This window comes from Cetorhinus maximus, chromosome 3 (genome assembly GCF_964194155.1).
Source record: "Cetorhinus maximus chromosome 3, sCetMax3.hap1.1, whole genome shotgun sequence".
Classification (NCBI taxonomy): Eukaryota; Metazoa; Chordata; class Chondrichthyes; order Lamniformes; family Cetorhinidae; genus Cetorhinus; species Cetorhinus maximus.
The window spans coordinates 196,675,546-196,694,024 of record NC_135881.1 but is presented as its reverse complement, the minus strand read 5'-3'; the positions used below and the strand labels follow the sequence as shown (position 1 = coordinate 196,694,024).

Sequence of the window (18,479 nt, the reverse complement as noted above, 5' to 3'; positions counted from 1 at the left end):
CTGTTGACTCCCTTGTCCATCAAAAACCTGTCTTGCTCTGCCTTGGATAAATTAAATGACCCAGTCTCTACTGCTGTCTGGGGAAAAAAATTCCACATACTAATGATAAGAGAAACTTTCTCCTCAACTCCGCCTTAAAAGATAGACCTCTTATTCATAAACTCTGTACCCCCTAGTTCAATCCTCTCAACGAGGGGAAACATCCTCCCGCTCATGTCCCCTCAGGATCTTATTTGTTTCAATAAGAACACCTCTCATTTTTCTAAACTCCAATTGGTATAGGCCCAACTTGTTCAACATTTCTTCATAGGATAAGCCCTTCATTCCCTACTGTTATATTCCATTCCCCTTGCAATAAACATCAATATCCATTTGCCTTCCTAATAATGTTGTACCTGTATACTATTTGTGACTCATGTACCAGGACACCCAGATCTCTCTGTACCACCAAGTTCTGCAATCCTTCTCTATTTAAATAGGATAATGCTCCCACGTTATACTACATCTGCCATTTTTTGACCCACTCACTTTACCTGTCTATATCCCTTTGCAGACTCTACCTCCTCTTGACCTACCTAGCTTGGTGTCATTAGCAAATTTAGCCACCATATATATTCACTCCCTTCATTCAGGCCATTGATGTAGATTGTAAGTACTTGAGGCCCTAGCACTAATATGTTACCCCCTACACCATGTTCACTTATCTTGTGTAGTAATCTTTGATGTGGCACCTTATCGAATGCCATTTGGAAATCCACGTATCCCACTTCTACAGATTCCCCTTTATCCACTTTGCTTGTTACTTCCTCAAAAAAACTCCAATAAATTAGTTAAACATGAGCAGGATTTTTTGGTCAGCGTGCAGGCGTGATTGGCAGGTCCAGGAGCGACCGGGGAATGGACCACTGACCACGATCGGCCCCGACCACAATTTCACGCTGGCTGGCCAATTAACAGCCAGCCAGTGTTAAGCGGCGCTGAAATGCTTAGCGCTGCCGGGGTGGGGGTGGGAGGAGGGCGGACGCAGAATGAAAGCTCCCTGAAGGCAGAGAGCTGCCTTAGGGAGCTGAAGACTTCAGAAGTATTAAATGAAGATTTTAAAATCAGAACAGTCACCTGAACATAATATGACAATTCTGTCGACAGATTTTAATTTTTTTAAATTTAATAACGGAAACCTCATCCCGCCCTTCGATGAGGTTTCATGAAAAATGTAAAGGCTGCCTAGCCAATTTGCTCGTCCGCCAACTATAAGGTTGGATGGATCACGGAAAATCGGGGACAATTACAACTTGAATGGACTTAATTGCCATCTTAATTGCTGACAGGCGCGCTTCCGACTAAAATATCGTGTGAGCGCAGGATGACATCAGGATGGTCACCCAATGACATTGTGCGTTATTTTACGCTCAAGCCCGACCTGAAAATTCTGCCCCATGTTTTCCCTTTCACAAAGCCGTCTTGATTTTGCCTGATAACATTATGATTTTCCAAGTATCCTGCAATAAACTCCTTAATAATGGATTCTAGTAATTTCCCTATAACAGATGTTACGCCAAATGGCCTGTAGTTTCCTGCTTTCTATCTCCCTCCTTTCTTGAATAAAGTTGTTACATTAGCTATTTTCCAATCCACTGTGACTCTTCTGGAATCTAAGGAATTTTGGAAGATTATAACCAATGCACCTACTATCTCTGTAGTCACTTCTTTTAAGACCCTGGGATGCAAGCCATCTGGTCCTGGGGACTTGTCAGTCTTTAGGTCTAATAATTTTCCCAGCACCTTTTCCTTAGTGATAATGATTGGTTTAAGTTCCTCTCTCCCATTCACCTTCTGATTTCCCAAGTATATTTGGGAAGTTTTCTGTCTTCTGCAGTGAAGACGGGCACAAAATACCTGTTTAATGCTTCCACCATTTTTTTGTTTGCCATTATCAATTCCCCAGACTCGCTCACTAGAGGACCAAAACTAGCTTTAGCTGCTCTTTTCCTATTTAAGTACTTGTAGAAACTTTTACTGTATGTTTTTATATTACTAGCTAGCTTTTTCTCATAGTCCCTCTTTATTATTTTTTTAGTCATTCTTTGCTGCTGCTTAAAATCTGACCAATCTTCTGACCTACCACTAATCTTTGCACAGTTGTACAGTGTTTCTTTCAATTTGAGTACAATTTTTAACTTCTTTATTCAACCACAAATGATGAGGTTATTGATTAACCCTGTCTCATTGCTCATTATCAGGTCTAAAATTGCCTGCTTCCTGGTTGGGCCTAAGAAGTACTGCTCTAAGAAATTATCCCGCATACAGTCTGAGTTTATTTTCCAGACTAACTTTGCCAATCTGATTCTTCCAATCTACATGTAAATTAAAGTCACCCGTGATTATTGTGGTACCTTTTGTTACATACCCAATTTATTTCTTCCTGTATACTCTGTCCTACATGTAACTACTGTTAGAGGGCCTATAAATTACTCCCACAAGTGACCTCTTACCGTTTATATTTCTTATCTCTACCCAAAATGATTCTAATCTTACTCTGTCAAGCTAAGGTCACCTCTCATCACTGTACTAATGACATCCTTAATGAACAGAGCTACTCCACCATCTTTTCCTAGCTTCCTATTTTTGTGAAATGTCAAATACCCTTCAATATTCAGGTCCCAGCCTTGGTCATCCTGCAACCATGTCCCTGTGATGGCTATCAGGTCATACATGTATACATATTTATTTCTATCTGTGCTAAAAATTCATCCATTTTGTAACGAATGCTGCGTGCATTCAGATACAGAGTCTTAAACTCTGTCTCCTTATCATTTTTGCTATCTCTGGCCTTACCCGCTGCTGCACTCTTAAGTTTGTACTCTCTGTCCCTTCCTGCCACACTCTGGCTATCTTTACCCAAATTTCTACCTTGCTCTAGTATCTCGTTGTTATCCTTTGATTATATTGCAAAATATTGTTTCAGCACTTCTAGAATTCAGTCTTCATTATTAGAATTGTGAACATAATTTTAACACTTAGACTTAGTTTCTCTGGTCTCATGTGGGACAGTGGGCAGCAAGACCCCACCACCAGCCCAGCCCATCGCAATCTCTTTCGCTCCAGCCCAGGTGGTGACTCATTCTTGAAGAATCTCCTTAAATGTATTTCGCCAGGCCTTCTTTGGCCAGTCCTTTCTCCTTCCATTCTACTGCCACTCTGGCAGGCCATACATTCAGGAGGCAAAATATGTGTCCACCCAGCCTGAGTCATCTCTCCATCACAATGTCCTACAGGTGCCTCTGACCAGTCCTCCATAGTACTTCTTCATTGGTGATACTTTCTCTCCATGTGATGCTCAGAATCTTAGGTAGGCAGCTCTGGTGAAAGACGTCCAACTTACCTTTGCTGTTCTCTTCTATGTCTCGCTGGCATAGATTGCAGTTGGTACTGTTTTGGACATGTAGAGTCACAGCTTCATGACCGTTTGTTGATGGTGTTGGCTGCCCAGATTGTGTGGAGGCACTGGAGGACCAATGCCGCTTTGTCGATTTTTGTGTGGACATCGATCTCTATGTCACTCTCCCTGGAGATATTGCTTCCTAGGTAGGGGATGTGGTCAACGTTCTGTTGACTGATGGTGATGGGAGTACCTTGTTGCCGTCCATTTGTCATTGTCTTGGTCTCCTTGCAGCTGGCCAACTTTGGCACTGCTACTCTCAAGACTGGTAGTCATGTTTTGGAATGCATGCGATTCCTTGGCCAGCAAGTCAATGTCATCTGCGAAATCCAGATCCATAAACTGGTGGTGCTGCCATAGAATGCCAAAGTCTGTACCCACCATTGCCTTCCTCATGATGAAATCAATAAGCAATAGGAAAAGGAATGGAGCGAGTAGGCAGCCTTGCCGTATTCTTGTGATGATGTTGAAGGAGTCTGTGGTGCCCGCGGTGTTCTTGACACAGCAGCTGGAGTCACGGTACAAGGCTTTGAAAATGTTAATATACAGTGACGGGATTGTCTTGCAGAGTAACTGCCAATAGACACTACCTTTAAACACTACTATTCCAAAATATCAATTGTTGGGAATTAAAAAGCTATATCAGAATTGCTATCCATGTTTCATTACAGCTGAATCCTGCAGATTCCTATTATTCCATGTTGTGCTTTGTAATTTCAAGTACACTACAAAGAAAGTTTGACAACTTCTTTGACCCATTTCCACTGTTCCCACTAACAATTTAACATAAACTGACTCATGCTTTTATCGGAGGCACCATTTTCATAACGTATGGAATTTCACTACATGGCTAAGATGAAAGAATATTCTGGACAAATACAAACTTACTTTTTGTTTTTGAAATTTGTAGGAGGAAGCTAGACAGAAGTATGTTGACCTCATAGAAACATTGGTTTCTGTAGAAGTCCCCACCCAAAGTGAAGCAACCGCCACAGGAGATGTGAAATCATCATTCCAGACAATAAATATCACAACGGAAAACAACATTACCACGATTCTTCTAAACAGGCCAGCTAAAAAAAATGCTATTTCTATTCTGGTAAGACTAATGATTTTATTGAATCTCAATTCAATTATTGAACTAATTGTTACATCATTGCCTTCACCTTTTGTTATATTTATTAATATCCTGTATTGCAGAAAGTCAGTCAATATGAATGAGATGTATATTAGAAGTTTCAATATGTTTAACTCTTTGCAGAACTCGGTGTTTGTACTCCTCCAATCAGCTTTCCGGATCCAGTCACAGAACTTGTCCTTAGTATGTAATCTGTGATTTTGCTATGTGACAGTGACAGCTAATCAACCCTCCTCATTCTTCTCTACCTGGCTGCACCCACGGACACTGTTGACTAAACTATCTTCCTCCAAAGCCTTTTCGCTGTTGTCGAACTCGGTGGGACTGCCCTTGTCTGATTCCATTCCTATCTATTCAGTTATAGCCAGAGAATCATCTGAAGTGGCTTCTCTTCCCTCTCCTGCACAGTTATCTCTGATGTCCTCCAGGGATCTATCCTTAGCCTCACCTATTTCTCATTTACTAATTTCCCCTTGTTGACATCATACAAAAGCACAATGTCAGGTTCCGTATCTAGGCTAATGATACCCAGCACTAGCTCATCACTACCTCTTTCAAATCCTCCACTGCCTCTGATTTGTCACACTGCTTATCTAACATCCAGTACTGAATTCAGTTATTGGAAATTTTCTCCAGTTAAATATTGGGAAGACCAAAGCCATTGGCCGGAATCGTCCCAGATTTGCTCTAAGTGCAGTAGCAGGCAGGAAAAGAACATTTTATCCACCGGCCACAATGGCGGCTTTTCACGCCATGGCGTCCCAATCCCACCTCATTAATCATAGTTTCCTGCAGTTTCGCTGGCGGGTGGCCTCCGATTTGCCCGGCACGCCATCACCTTGCCGCTTCCTCACGCTGGGCGCCATATTTCAAGTGCAGCCACATGCACACCTCTCAATGCTTCTGGCCCAAGACTGCTGCACAGAACACACAGCCCTGAAAAACAAGAAGACTGCAGCCCCCCGATTCAGTGACACATCCCGAGAACATCTTTTGGACGCTATGAAGGCCCACCGTGACACCCTGTACCCCAGCTTTGGCTGCAGAAGGGGCAGTAACATCACCAATCCAGCTAGAGGGGTGGTGGCAGCGGTGTTCAGTGCCAACACCCTGCAAAGGGGACAGACACCCAGTGCCGAAAGAGGATGAATGCTCTTCTCTGTTCTGCCAAGTTAAGTCACCCTTCTTATCACTCTCGACTCTCACATTCACAAGCCCATCAGGGATCTCACTCACTGCCAGTTCAAGGGACATCACTATTCACACTCTCACAGACCTTCATTGTCCTCATCCCGTCCTTGGGACCACTCACCACCCACATATCCCAGGCGTACTTATCATCTGGCCTGGCAGGCATCCTGCTTACATTCTTTCCATCTATCTTCATGCAGGACAAGCTGGCACACAACAAAAGGGAGAGGTCGCAGACTGGGGGAGGAATGCCTGAAACCAAGGTCCTCATGACCTTTGAAATAGTCATCCAGCTGGCCGGCGAAGATCTGGACTATTCCTGTGCTGACGGTGAGGTGGTGCTCAACCAAGTGAGGATCCAGCAATGCAACATCCATCAGACAACCATGCTGGACTGATGTGTCCTGTTTCACAGGCCACTAGCATGCATTAATTATCTCTCGTTTCTTTCGCAGGCACATTTGGGAAACAGCCGAGGGATCCACGACCAGATCCTCAACTCGAGCCCCGAAGACACCTCAGAAGAGGAATCTGCTGAAATCTTCATTGGAGAACCATCACGGCACTCACCCACACTTTCCCTCAGCACAGAGACACACACCTCAGTGGGACCAAGCTTTAGAGTAGCTTCGGGGTCACAGTCTGGTGAGCAAATTGCACTGTCTAATCCACAGCAGGCGGCATCAGGGACTTCCTAGGCTTCCAGCACCCTGAGGATTGCTGGAGGCCATAAAATCTGCTGAGCCTGAGTCAGATGACAAGCCTCTGGACTCGGTCATGCCTCAGTTGCTGGAGCTGCAAAGGCAAGCTCAGGAAGGGATGTTCGTTGCACTCCTCACATTTCAAGGCACAATGGAGGAGTCTGTCAGCCTTCAGTCTGAGGTGATAGCACCAGCCTGCCAACATACTGAGGTCAAGACTGGTAGGATGGCAATCACCATGGAGGCCTTGGTCCAGGACATCGGTCCTGCACTGCTGCGCAGGCTGAACTCCATCGCTGATGCCATAGTTGGCCTCGAACAATATCCGTGTGAGAGGGGTGTGGGGCAGCTTGATCTCGCTCCAGCTTCCCTTTCTCCTCAAGGAGTCAGCCAGGGGCCCTCAGGCCCCCATAGGGAGGAGTTTTTTTTTAATTCATTCATAGGAAGTTTAATTGTCCAGAGCTGATCCATTGGTGTGGAATTGCTTAGCTCTGTCTATCACTTCCTGCTTATGCTGTTTGTCACACAAGTAGTCCTGTGTTATAGCTTCACCAGATTGACACCTCATTTTTAGGTATGCCTGTTGCTGTTCCTGGCATGCCCTCCTGCACTCTTCTTTGAACCAGGGTTGATCCCGTGGCTTGATGGTAATGGTAGAGTAGGGGATATACGGGTCATGAGGTTACCGATGGTTGTGTACAATTCTGTTGCTGCTGGTGGCCCACAGCGCCTCATGGATGCCCGGTCTTGAGTTGCTAGATCTGTTTGAAATCTATTCCATTTAGTACGGTGGTAGTGCCCCACAATACGATGGAGCATATACTCAATGCGAAAGCAGGACTTTGTCTCCACAAGGACTGTGCTGTGGTCACTCCTACTGATACTGTCATGGACAGATGCATCTGTGACAGGCAGGTTGGTGAGGATGAGGTCAAGTATATTTTTCCCTCTTGTTGGTTTCTTCACCACCTGTCGCAGACCCAGGCTAGCAGCTATGTCCTTTAGGACTTGGCCAGCTCGGTCAGTAGTGGTGCTACTGAGCCACTCTTGGTGATGGACATTGAAGTCCCCCACCCAGAGTACATTCTGCACCCTTGCCACCCTCACTGCTTCCTCCAAGTGCTGTTCAACATGGAGGAGCACTGATCCATCAGCTGAGGAAGGGCAGTACGTGGTAATCAGCAGGAGGTTTCCTTGCCCATGTTTGACCTGATCCCATGAGACTTCATGGGGTCCGGAGTTGATGTTGAGGGCTCCCAGGGCAACTCCCTCCCGACTGTATACCACTGTGCTGCCATCTCTGCTGGGTCTGTATTGCCAGTGGGACATGACATACCCAGGGATGGTGATGGTGGTGTCTGGGACATTACCTGTAAGGTTTCTATAGGTATGTAAAGAGAAAAAGATTGGTGAAGACAAATGTAGGTCCCTTACAGTCTGAAACAGGGGGATTTATAATGGGGTACAAAGAAATGGCTGACCAACTAAATACATACTTTGGTTCTGTCTTCACAAAGGAGGACACAAATAACATACCAGAAATGTTGGGAAACACAGGGTTTAGTGAGAAGGAGGAACTGAAAGAAATCAGTATTAGTAGGGAAATGGTGTTGGGGAAATTGATGGGATTGAAGGCCGATAAATCCCCAGGGCCTGATAATCTACATCTCAGAGTACTTAAGGAAGTGGCCCTAGAAATAGTGGATGCATTGGTGGTCATCTTCCGAGATTCTATAGACTCTGGAACAGTTCCTACAGATTGGAGGGTAGCTAATGTAACCCCACTATTTAAAAAGGGAGGTAGATAGAAAACAGGGAAATATAGACCAGTCAGCATGATGTCAGTAGTGGGGAAAATTCTAGAGTCCATTATAAAAGATTTAATAGCTGAGCACTTGGAAAACAGTGGCAGAATCGGGACAGAGTCAGCATGAATTTATGAAAGGGAAATCATGCTTGACAAATCTACTGGGGGAGCCAGTGGATGTGGTCTATTTGGACTTTTAGAAGGCTTTTGACAAAGTCCCACATAAGAGATTAGCGTGTAAAATTAAAGCGTATGGGATTGGGGTAGTGTATTGAGCTGGATAGAAAACTGGTTGGCAGACAGGAAACAAAGAATAGGAATAAACGAATCTTTTTCCGAACGGCAGGCAGTGACTAGTGGGGTATTCAGGGATTGGTGCTGGGACTCCAGCTATTCACAGTATATATTAATGATTTAGATGAGGGAACTAAATGTAATATCTCCAAATTTGCAGATGACACAAAGCTGGGTGGGAGGGTGAGCTGTGAGGAGGATGCAGAGATGCTTCAGTGTGATTTAGACAAGATGAGTGAGTGGGCAAATGCACGTCAGATGCAGTATAACATGGGTAAATGTGAGGTTATCCACTTTGGTAGCAAAAACAGGAAGGCAGATTATTATCTGAATGGCTATAAATTGAGAGAGGGGAATGTGCAATGAGACCTGGGTGTCCTCATACACCAGTTGCTGAACGTAAGCATGCAAGTTCAGTAAGCAGTGAAGAAGGCAAATGGTATGTTGGCCTTCATAGCCAGAGGATTCGAGTACAGGAGCAGGGATGTCTTGCTGCATTCATACAGGGCCTTGGTGAGACCACACCTGGAATATTGTGTGCAGTATTAGTCTACTTATCCGAGAAAAGATGTTTTTGCTGTAGAGGGAGTGCAGCGAAGGTTTACCAGACTGATTCCTGGGATGGCGGGACTGACATATGAGGAGAGATTGAGTCGGCTAGGATTATATTCACTGTAGTTCAGAAGAATGAGGGGGGATCTCATAGAAACCTATAAAATTCTAACAGGACTAGACAGGGTAGATGCAGGAAAGATGTTCCCGATGGTGGGGGAGTCCAGAACCAAGGGTCACAGTCTGAGGATACGAGGTAGACCATTTAGATGAGGAGAAATTTCTTCACCCAGAGAGTGGTGAGCCTGTGGAATTCGCTAACACAGAAAGTAGTTGAGGCCAAAACATTTGTATGTTTTGAAGAAGGTGTTAGGGGCGAAAGGGATCAAAGGATATGGGGAGAAAGCGGGAGCAGGCTATTGAATTGGATGATCAGCCATGATCATGATGAATGGCGGAGCAGGCTCGAAGGGCCGAATGGCCTACTCCTGCTCTCTATGTATGATTCCGTGAGGATAATTATGTCCGGCTGTTGCTTGACTAGTCCGTGAGGCAGCTCTTCCAATTTTGGCATTAGCCCCCAGATGTTAGTCAGGAGGACTTTGCAGGGTCAGCAGGGCTGATATATGTCCACGCCAGGTGGTCCCACCGGTTTCATTCTTTTTTTGTGACTTTGTAGCGGTTTGATACAACTGAGTGTCTTGCTAGGCCATTTCAGAGGGCATTTAAGAGCCAACCACATTGGTGTGGGCCTGGAGACATGTGTAGGCCAGATTTCCTTCCCTAAAGGGCAATCGTGAACCAGATGGGTTTTTACGACAATCAGTAATAGTTTCATGGTCATCATCAGACTTTTAATTCCAGATTTTTATTGAAGTCAAATTCCACCATCTGCTGTGGCAGGATTCGATCCCAAGTCCCCAGAGCATTACCCTGGGTTTCTGGATTACTAGTCCAGCGACAATACCACTACACCATCGCCTCCCCTCTAGATGCACCTGCACACCCTGAGGCCATCCATACAGGTGACTCCAGGAGTGTCCGATACATCTAAATCCCCTCTTCCTATGACCCCAGCAAATCCAGCTCCACAGGCCGAGGAGGGTGTCACTGCCACGCCGCAGGACCCTGAAAGCAGGCCGGGGCCCTCCAGAGGATGCCTGTCATGGTCGTCACAGGCAGGACGTAGCAATCAGCAGGCTGACTGGGAGCACCAAGACATAGCGGCAGGGTTAGGAAGATTAAGAAGATGTAGTTGCACAGCCTGGGCACAGTAAATGGAAATAGATATGTGGGGAGCATCATGTGCTTTGCTAGAAACAGTAATATTGTTATTACACTGAAATAAACATAATGTTCACTTTGTTAGTAAACTCCCAAGAATGTCTCCTTGCCTCTGGCTCCTTGTTCTGATGAGCAGCGTTTATGTAGCTCAGATGTGAAACCTTGGTCCCTGCACAAGATAAGGGCAGGTATCTCAGTCCAGGGCCTCTTCCCTGTGCTTTGTGCAACCTTCCCAGCACACTGATGGGGGTGCCTTCATTGTCACTGGTCACATCAGTCATGCCTGCACCTCGATGGAGCTTTTTATTGCTGCCAGTGGCACCGAGTTCAGTCATTCTCTCTCTGTGCTCCCAGCACCTTTTGAAGTGTGGCTGGTCCCCTGCCTCATCAGCATCTGTGTCCAGTGACAGTGTGGCCCTGAAGGGTTCTGCTCACAAAGGATGCCATAGGTTCAGGAGAAGTTAAAGTTTCCCCACTGCATCTCCATGATATGACCCTGTTCACAGAGCACAAGTGAGATCCCACCAGCCAAACAGGAGTCAGACACTCACATAAGCTATGAGGGTGTATCGAGTGTCCCAATTGCATGTTGTCATCATCCTCCTGAAATGTAGGGACTATGGGCATCCACTGCACCTCCATGAGTGGAGCCTTATCACAGAGGGTATGTGCACTGCCGTCAGCCAGTTCTCAGATGCAATGTGAGGATCTATGGTGTCCCTTTACCGAATGTTGTCATCATCCCCGACAAATCTAACCGCTATGAGGGCCTCCAGAGCGTGCTTGCCTTGTCTGGCCAGTGCGATGGCCTCATCACCATCATCCTTGCCTTTGAGGACCTTCTCACTCTCACCCTGTCAGCGTTCTCCTCATTGGAGGAGACATGCAGCTCCTCCATCTCCTCCTCAGCCAGCTCCAGGTTGTGAAGGGTGCAGCAGGCGATGACGATGCATGACACCCTTCGTGGACTGTATTGCAGGGCCTCATTTTCAACATTCCAATGCTTTGCTCCACCAAGGTATGAGTTGCAGCATGAGCCTCATTGTACCTTTTCTCTGCTGCACTCTGAGGCCGCCGCATGGGTGTCATCAGCCACATACTCTGTGGGTAGCCCTTGTCCCCGAGGAGCCAGCCTCTGTGGACCCTGGAAGACATCAGTGATCTGAGACCTACTGAGAATGTAGGAGTCATGGACACTCCCTGGGAACTGTGTGCAGACCTGCAGAATGCACTTGTGGTGGTTGCACACCCATGAGTGGAAGTCCTTGCGGTTGAAGTAGTTGACCGTTTGTTGCCGTGGAGATCTGAGCGCCACTTGAGTGCAGTCAATTGCACCCTGCACCTGTGGGAAATCTGAGATCTGGGCAAATCCCAACGCTTTTGCTTCCTGACTTTTCCAGATCCTGGGAAAAATGCACAAAGTTGTGTGCCTTCATGAAGATGGCATCCGTGACCTCATGGATGCATATGTGCGTGGAGGCTTGTGATATCCCACAGAGGTCACCTGTAGAGCCCTAAAAGGAGCCACTGGCATAAAAATTGAGCGCTGCAGTCACTTTCACGATCACTGACAGTAGATGTCTTCCATGTCCACATGGCGCCAAATCCCACAGGTGGCAGATGTGTCCAACCAGTGCCCTGGACATGCACAGTCTTCAGCGACACTGGTTCTCGGTCATTTGCAGCAATGGCAAGCGCCATCTATAGACCCTGGGTCTCGCGAGGTGCCAATCAGTGACAGCTCGCTGTGGCTCTTCAGTGGCGTGCACGGGAGCCCCAGCCGCCCCCACTTCCTGAGGATGCTGCTCCTCCCTCTGTCCAGCCAGGCGCCTCTGTCGCTCTCTTCTCCTTCTTCAGTCCCTCTAATCCAGCTAGGTCACCAGGTTCTATGCTCCTGATGTACTCCTCCTGCAAGATGAAAGAGAGAGCCATGTGGGTTAGCTTGGGTGTACTAAGGACCTCTCTTGGTTAGGTTTGAAGGCCCCTTAACGCATCTCAGAGAAGGCTGGCAACCACTTGGATGGCCAGATTTTAATGCATTACATGACTGCCCGAAAGCCTATCCATCTCTGTCCCACTTCACTTGACTGATTGGCTGCAGCTTTGCCCTCTAGGCAGCATGCTGTGCTCTCAGCTCAAGCACAGGCTTTCTCTTAACCCGCACTGCATGGCTGTTAGCTTGATCCATGAGGGAGCCTGAATGATGACAATACAAGGGGCTGTGAGCGCCTCCACCAGTGACTGATCCATGGCCAGCTTGCGCAAAGAGATTATAAAACCTGCCCAGCCATCCAATTGTTCTGCAGTCCACGAAAACGATTATTAGTTTGCAGCCTTTGCCTGAGAGGTGAAAAGCTCTGGAGCATTTGGTGGCACTTTCAGACCTCTGCATTGCTTGAGTGGGCAGATAAGCTAGAGGCTTGACTCCAAGCATCTCAATGTGGCTGCACCTGAACTGCCTCAGCTGCGGAGGAATGGTCACTTTATACAAGATTTCCCTAATGCGTCGCCGCTTCCCTCCACCACACCCCCACACATGCTTGTGCACTCCCATCGGCCGCAACTCCTAATTTTAAAACAGTGCCCTCTAGTTCTGGACTCACCCACAAGAGGAAATGTCCTTTCCACGTCCACCTTGTCAATACCATTCAGGATCTTTTATACTTCAATCAAGTCACCCCTCACTCTTCTAAACTCCAGTGGAAACAAGCCCAGTCTGTTCAACCTTTCCTCATAAGACAACCAGCTCGTTCCAGGTATCATTCTAGTAAACCTCCTCTGAACCACCTCTAATGCATTCACATCATTTCTTAAATATGTAGACCAGAACTGCATACGATATTCAAGATGTGGTCTCACCAATGCCTTGTATAACTGAAGCATAACATCCTTATTTTTATGCTCAATTCCTCTTGTAATAAAGGATGGCATTCCATTAGCCTTCTCATTTACTCGCTGTACCTGCATACTAACTTTTTGTGACTCATGCAATCGAACACCTAGATCCCTCTGCACCGCAGAATTCTGCAGCCGTTCCCCTTTTAAGTAATATTCTGCTTTTTTTATTCTTCCTGCCAAAGTGAACAACTGCACATTTTCCTACTTTATACTCCATCTGCCATATTTTTGCCCACTCTCAACCTATCTATATCCGTCTGCAACCTTCTTATGTCCTCTTCACAACATACTTTCCTACCTATCTTTGTGTCATCTGCAAATTTTGCTACCATGCCTTCACTCCCCTCATCTAAGTCACTGATATAAATTGTAAAAAGTTGAGGACCCAACACAGACCCCTGCAGGACTCTACTTGTCACATCCTGCCAATCAGAAAAAGACCCATTATGCATACTCTGTTTTCTGCCAGCCAGTCAATCTTCTATCCATGCTACACTATGAGCTTTTATTTCCGCAATAACTTCTCAAATGCCTTCTGGAAATCTAAGTACAGGACGTCTACAGGCTCCCCTTTATCCAAAGTGCATGTTACTTCTTCAAAGAACTCCAATAAGTTGGTTAAACGTGATAAAAGCAAAATACTGCGGATGCTGGAAATCTGAAACAAAAACAAAAATAGCTGGAAAAACTCAGCAGGTCTGACAGCATCTGCGGAGAGGAACGCAGTTAACATTTCGAGTCCATATGACTCTTCATCTGAACTAAAGAATTATAGAAATGTGGTGAAATATAAGCTGGTAGAGGGGGATGGGATAGGTGGAGCTGGATAGAGGGCCAGTGATAGGTGGAGGCAAAGAAGAGATTGCCAAAGATGTCGTAGACAAAAGGACAAAGGGGTGTTGACGGTGGTGATATTATCTAAGGAATGTGCTAATGGTGACATTAAGGGTAGAAAGCAGGACAAACAAGTGGCAGATGGCCCTAGTGGGGATGGGGTGGGGGGAAGGGATTGAAATGTGCCAAAAGGAGGAGATAAAACGATAGATTTAAAAATAGGTGGGAAAAGAAAAATATATTTAAAAAATATAAATTATTGGAAAAAGGGGGGATCAGAAAGGGGGTGGGGATGGAGGAGAGAGCTCACGATCTGAAGTTGTTGAACTCAATGTTAAGTCCGGAAGGCTGTAGAGTGCCTTGTCGGAAGATGAGGTGCTGTTCCTCTCGTTTGCGTTGAGCTTCACTGGAACATTACAGCAGGCCAAGGACGGACATGTGGGCTTGAGAGCAGGGTGGTGTGTTGAAATGGCAAGCGACAGGGAGGTCATGATTTCCCTTTCACAAAACCATGCTGACTCTTCCCAATTGCCTTGAGTTTTTCTAAGTGTCCAGCTATAACCTCCTTAATGATCGATTCTAACACCTTCTCCATGACAGGCATCATGCTAACTGGCCTATAGTTTCCTGTTTTCTGCCTCCCTCCCTTCTTGAATAGAGGGGTTATATTTGCTACTTTCCAGTCTGATAGAACCTTTCCAGAATCTAGCGAATTTTGGAAAATTAACACCAAAGCATCTACTACCTCATTAGCCACCTCTTTTAAGACCCTAGGATGAAGTCCATGAGGACCTGAAGACTTCTCAGCCTGCAGCTCCATCAGTTTGCTGCACTGCTTCCCTAGTGACTGTAATATCATCAAGTTCCCCACTCCCTTACAACTCCTGATTTACAGCTATTACTGGAATATTTTTTATAAACTCAATAGTGAAAACAAGCAAAATATTTGTTCATTTCATCCGCCATTTCCTTATTATCTATTAACTCCCCATTCTCACTCTCTAGATGAATGATACTCACTTTATTTACTCTTTTTGAAATACCTGTAGAATCGCTTGCTATCTGTTTTTACATTTCTAGCTAGCTTCCTCTCATACTCTAATTCCTTTCTTCTAATTAACCTTTTAGTCATTCTCTGCCATTCTTTATATTCTGACCAATCATCTGACTTGCCATTCATCTTTGCGTAGTTACTTGCTTTTTCCTTAAGTTTGATGCTTTCCTTAACTTCTTTAGTTAAGCATGGATGGTCATTCCTCTCCTTAGAATTTTTTTTATAGTAGGAGTATACTTATTCTGAGTATTTTGAAATATCCCCATAAATGTCTGCCATTGCTTCTCTATTGATCTATCCTCTAGCCTAGTATCCCCATTCATTTCGGCTAGCTCAGCTTTCATGTCCACATAGTTGCCCTTATTTCAGTTTAAAAAACTAATCTTGGGCGCACTCTTCTCCCTTTCAAACTGGATGTAAAATTCAATCATTATGGCGGGATTTTTCGTACCCGCTTACCGCCGGGATTGTCCTGTCCCGCCGAAAGTCAGTGGACTTTTGGTTGGGCCACCGAATCTCCCACTGTGGTTCCCACCACGACAGGGCTGGAAAATTGCGGCCATTGTGGTCGCTGCTCCCTAGGGGTACCTTCGCTCTGAGGTCATTAATTAATCCTGTCACATTACACAATACCAAGTCTAATATAACTGCTCTCTGTTTGGTTTCAGAACATGCTGCTCTAAGAAACACTCTCAAAACATTCCATGACCTCCTCATCCAGGCTTCTACTACCAGTCTGATTTTTCCAGTTTATATGTAGATTAAAATCACCCATGATGAATGCCGTTCCTTTAACACAAGCACCCAATATTTCTTTTTGTATACTTTGTCCTATGTTGTGGTTACTGTTAGGGGCCCTGTAGACCACTCCCACTAGTGACTACTTTCCCCTACTATTCCTCATGTCCACCCAAGCCAATTCTACATCCTGATTAGCTGACTATTGCACCACTTGATCTCCTCTAACTATTGCACCAATGCCATCCTTGATTAACACTGCTATTCCTCCACCTTTACCTAGATTCCTATTCTTCTTGAAGGTCATATACTTAATATTTAAGACCCAATCCTTGTCACCCTGCAGCCTCAACTCCATAATGGCTATCAGATCATATTTATTTACTTCAATGTGCACTATCAATTCATTTACTTTGTTACAAATGCTACGTGCATTCAGCTACAGAGTCTTTAGTTTTGTCTTTTTGTTATCTTTGTAACATCTTGTCTTGAGTTTTGGTGTATTCTTAGGTTTTTTTCTCTCTATGCCTTCCTACCATTCTCTGACTCCAATTTTCCATATTACTATTTTGTTCTCCTGCCTTGACTCTACCCCTTGATTTGCTACCTCTGCCGAAACTTGATCCCTCCCCCCGCATTGTTTATTTTAAAGTTCTCTCCACTTCCCTAATTATGCAGTTCGCTAGAACACTGGTCCCTGCACAGTTCAGGTGTTGACCGTCCCAACAGTACAGCCCCCACTTTCCCCAGTACTGATGCCAGTGCCCCACAAACCGGAACCCACTTCTCCCCAACCAGTCTTTGAGCCAAGCATTCATCTCTCTAATCTTATTTGCCCTGTGCCAAATTGCACATGGCACAGGTAATAATCCAGAGATTATTACCTTTGAAGTACTACTTCTTAATTTGGACCTGGCTCCTCATACTGACTATGCAGAACCTCTTTCCTTGTCCTGCCTATGTTGCTGGTACCTACATGGACCACAACAGCTGGATCCTTCCCACACCCCCCACCAAGCAAGTTCCTTTCCAGCCCTGAGCAGATTCTCAAGCCCTGGCACCAGGCAGGCAATACCGCCTTCTGGACTCTTGCTCTTTGCTGCAGAGAACAATGCCAATCCTTCTCACTATATTGCTCCCTCCTACCATTACATTCCTCTTTGCTCCCCCGGCTTGAACGGCTTCCTGTACCTTGATGGTACAACCAGCCTGTTCATCCACCTTGCAGACCTCACTTTTGTCCACACAGGTTGTGAGCACCTTAAACCTGTTTGACAACTGCAAAGTCTAAGGCTCCTCCACTACTTTCTGCTTGGTCCCTTTACCTGCCTCATTGATGGTCACATTCTCCTGTCCCTCAACACTGACCAAAACAGATGGCCCTATTCTAAGAGGTGTGACCGTCTTCTGGAACAGAGTTTCTAGGCATTTCTCCCCCTCCCATATGTTACGCAGTGTCTGCAGTTCGGCTTCCAGATCAATAATCCTGATCCAGAATTCCTCTAGCTGCTTACACTTTCTGCAGATGTATTTGTCATGGTTCACCTTGGAGTCTAAAAGCACCCACATTCCGCAGCTGCAACGTAACACCTGTCCTGTCATTGTTACTTATGTTATTTAGTTAACTTAATTTAATTACCTTATTGATTTGCTTAAAATAATTCCTTTGTATCCTACAACTTTCCCCTGTGCACCGAATTCCCATGTGAACCTAATTCATTACTCACTTGGTCTCCATCTCACTCAGGTGTAATCTCTTGTGTCCTTGCATGCCCCTTACTGATCCAATATAAACTGTAAGAAGACAAAGAGGTTGCAGAGAGACCATAGACAGATTAATTGAATGGGAAATAAGGTTGACAGATGAGTATAGTCTGATGAAATGTGAGGTTATTCACTTTAGTCTTAAGAATAAAAAAGCAAAATACTTTTTTCAAAGGCGTGAAACTTGTAAATGTTGACGCTCATAGAGACTTGGATGTACTCATACAAGGAACACAGAAAATTAACATGCAGGTACAGCAAGCAATTAGGAAGGCAGTTGGCATGTTGGCCTTTATTACTTGCGGTACTTGGAGTACAGGAATAAAGAATTCTTGCTACAATTGTACAGAGGTTTGAGATCACACCTGGACTATTGTGTGCAGTTTTGGTGTCCACATTTAAGGAAGGATATACATGCTTTGGAGGCAGTACAGTGAAGGTTCACTAGATAGGTTCCTGAGATGGGAAGCTTGTCCTGAGAACAGAAGCTTGTCCTATGCTGAGAGATGAGTAAATTGAACCTATACTATCTGGAGTTTAGAAGAACAAGAGGTGATCTCGTTGAAACATACAAGATTCAGAAGAGGTTTGACACTGAGGCTGATTTCCATGGCTGAAGAATTTAGAACATGGAGAGGACAGCCTTAGTATAAGGGGTCATTTAGAACTGAGATAAGGAGAAACTTATTTGATCAAAAATTGTGAATTTATGGAATTTCCTACCCCATAGGGTTGTTGATGCTCCACCGTTGAGTATATTTAAGGCTGAGATGGGCAGACCTTTG

At 45.2% G+C, this 18,479-nt stretch overlaps 1 protein-coding gene across 1 annotated transcript in view; it reads left to right on the top strand.

Annotated features, from left to right (window-relative positions):
• eci2 (enoyl-CoA delta isomerase 2) overlaps positions 1-18,479 on the top strand; it is a 156,710-nt gene that overhangs the window by 88,143 nt on the left and 50,088 nt on the right. Inside the window, exon 4 of the mRNA XM_078539553.1 lies at positions 4,350-4,538. Coding sequence (XP_078395679.1) covers positions 4,350-4,538 — 189 coding nt within the window. The remainder of the gene's footprint in view (positions 1-4,349; positions 4,539-18,479) is intronic.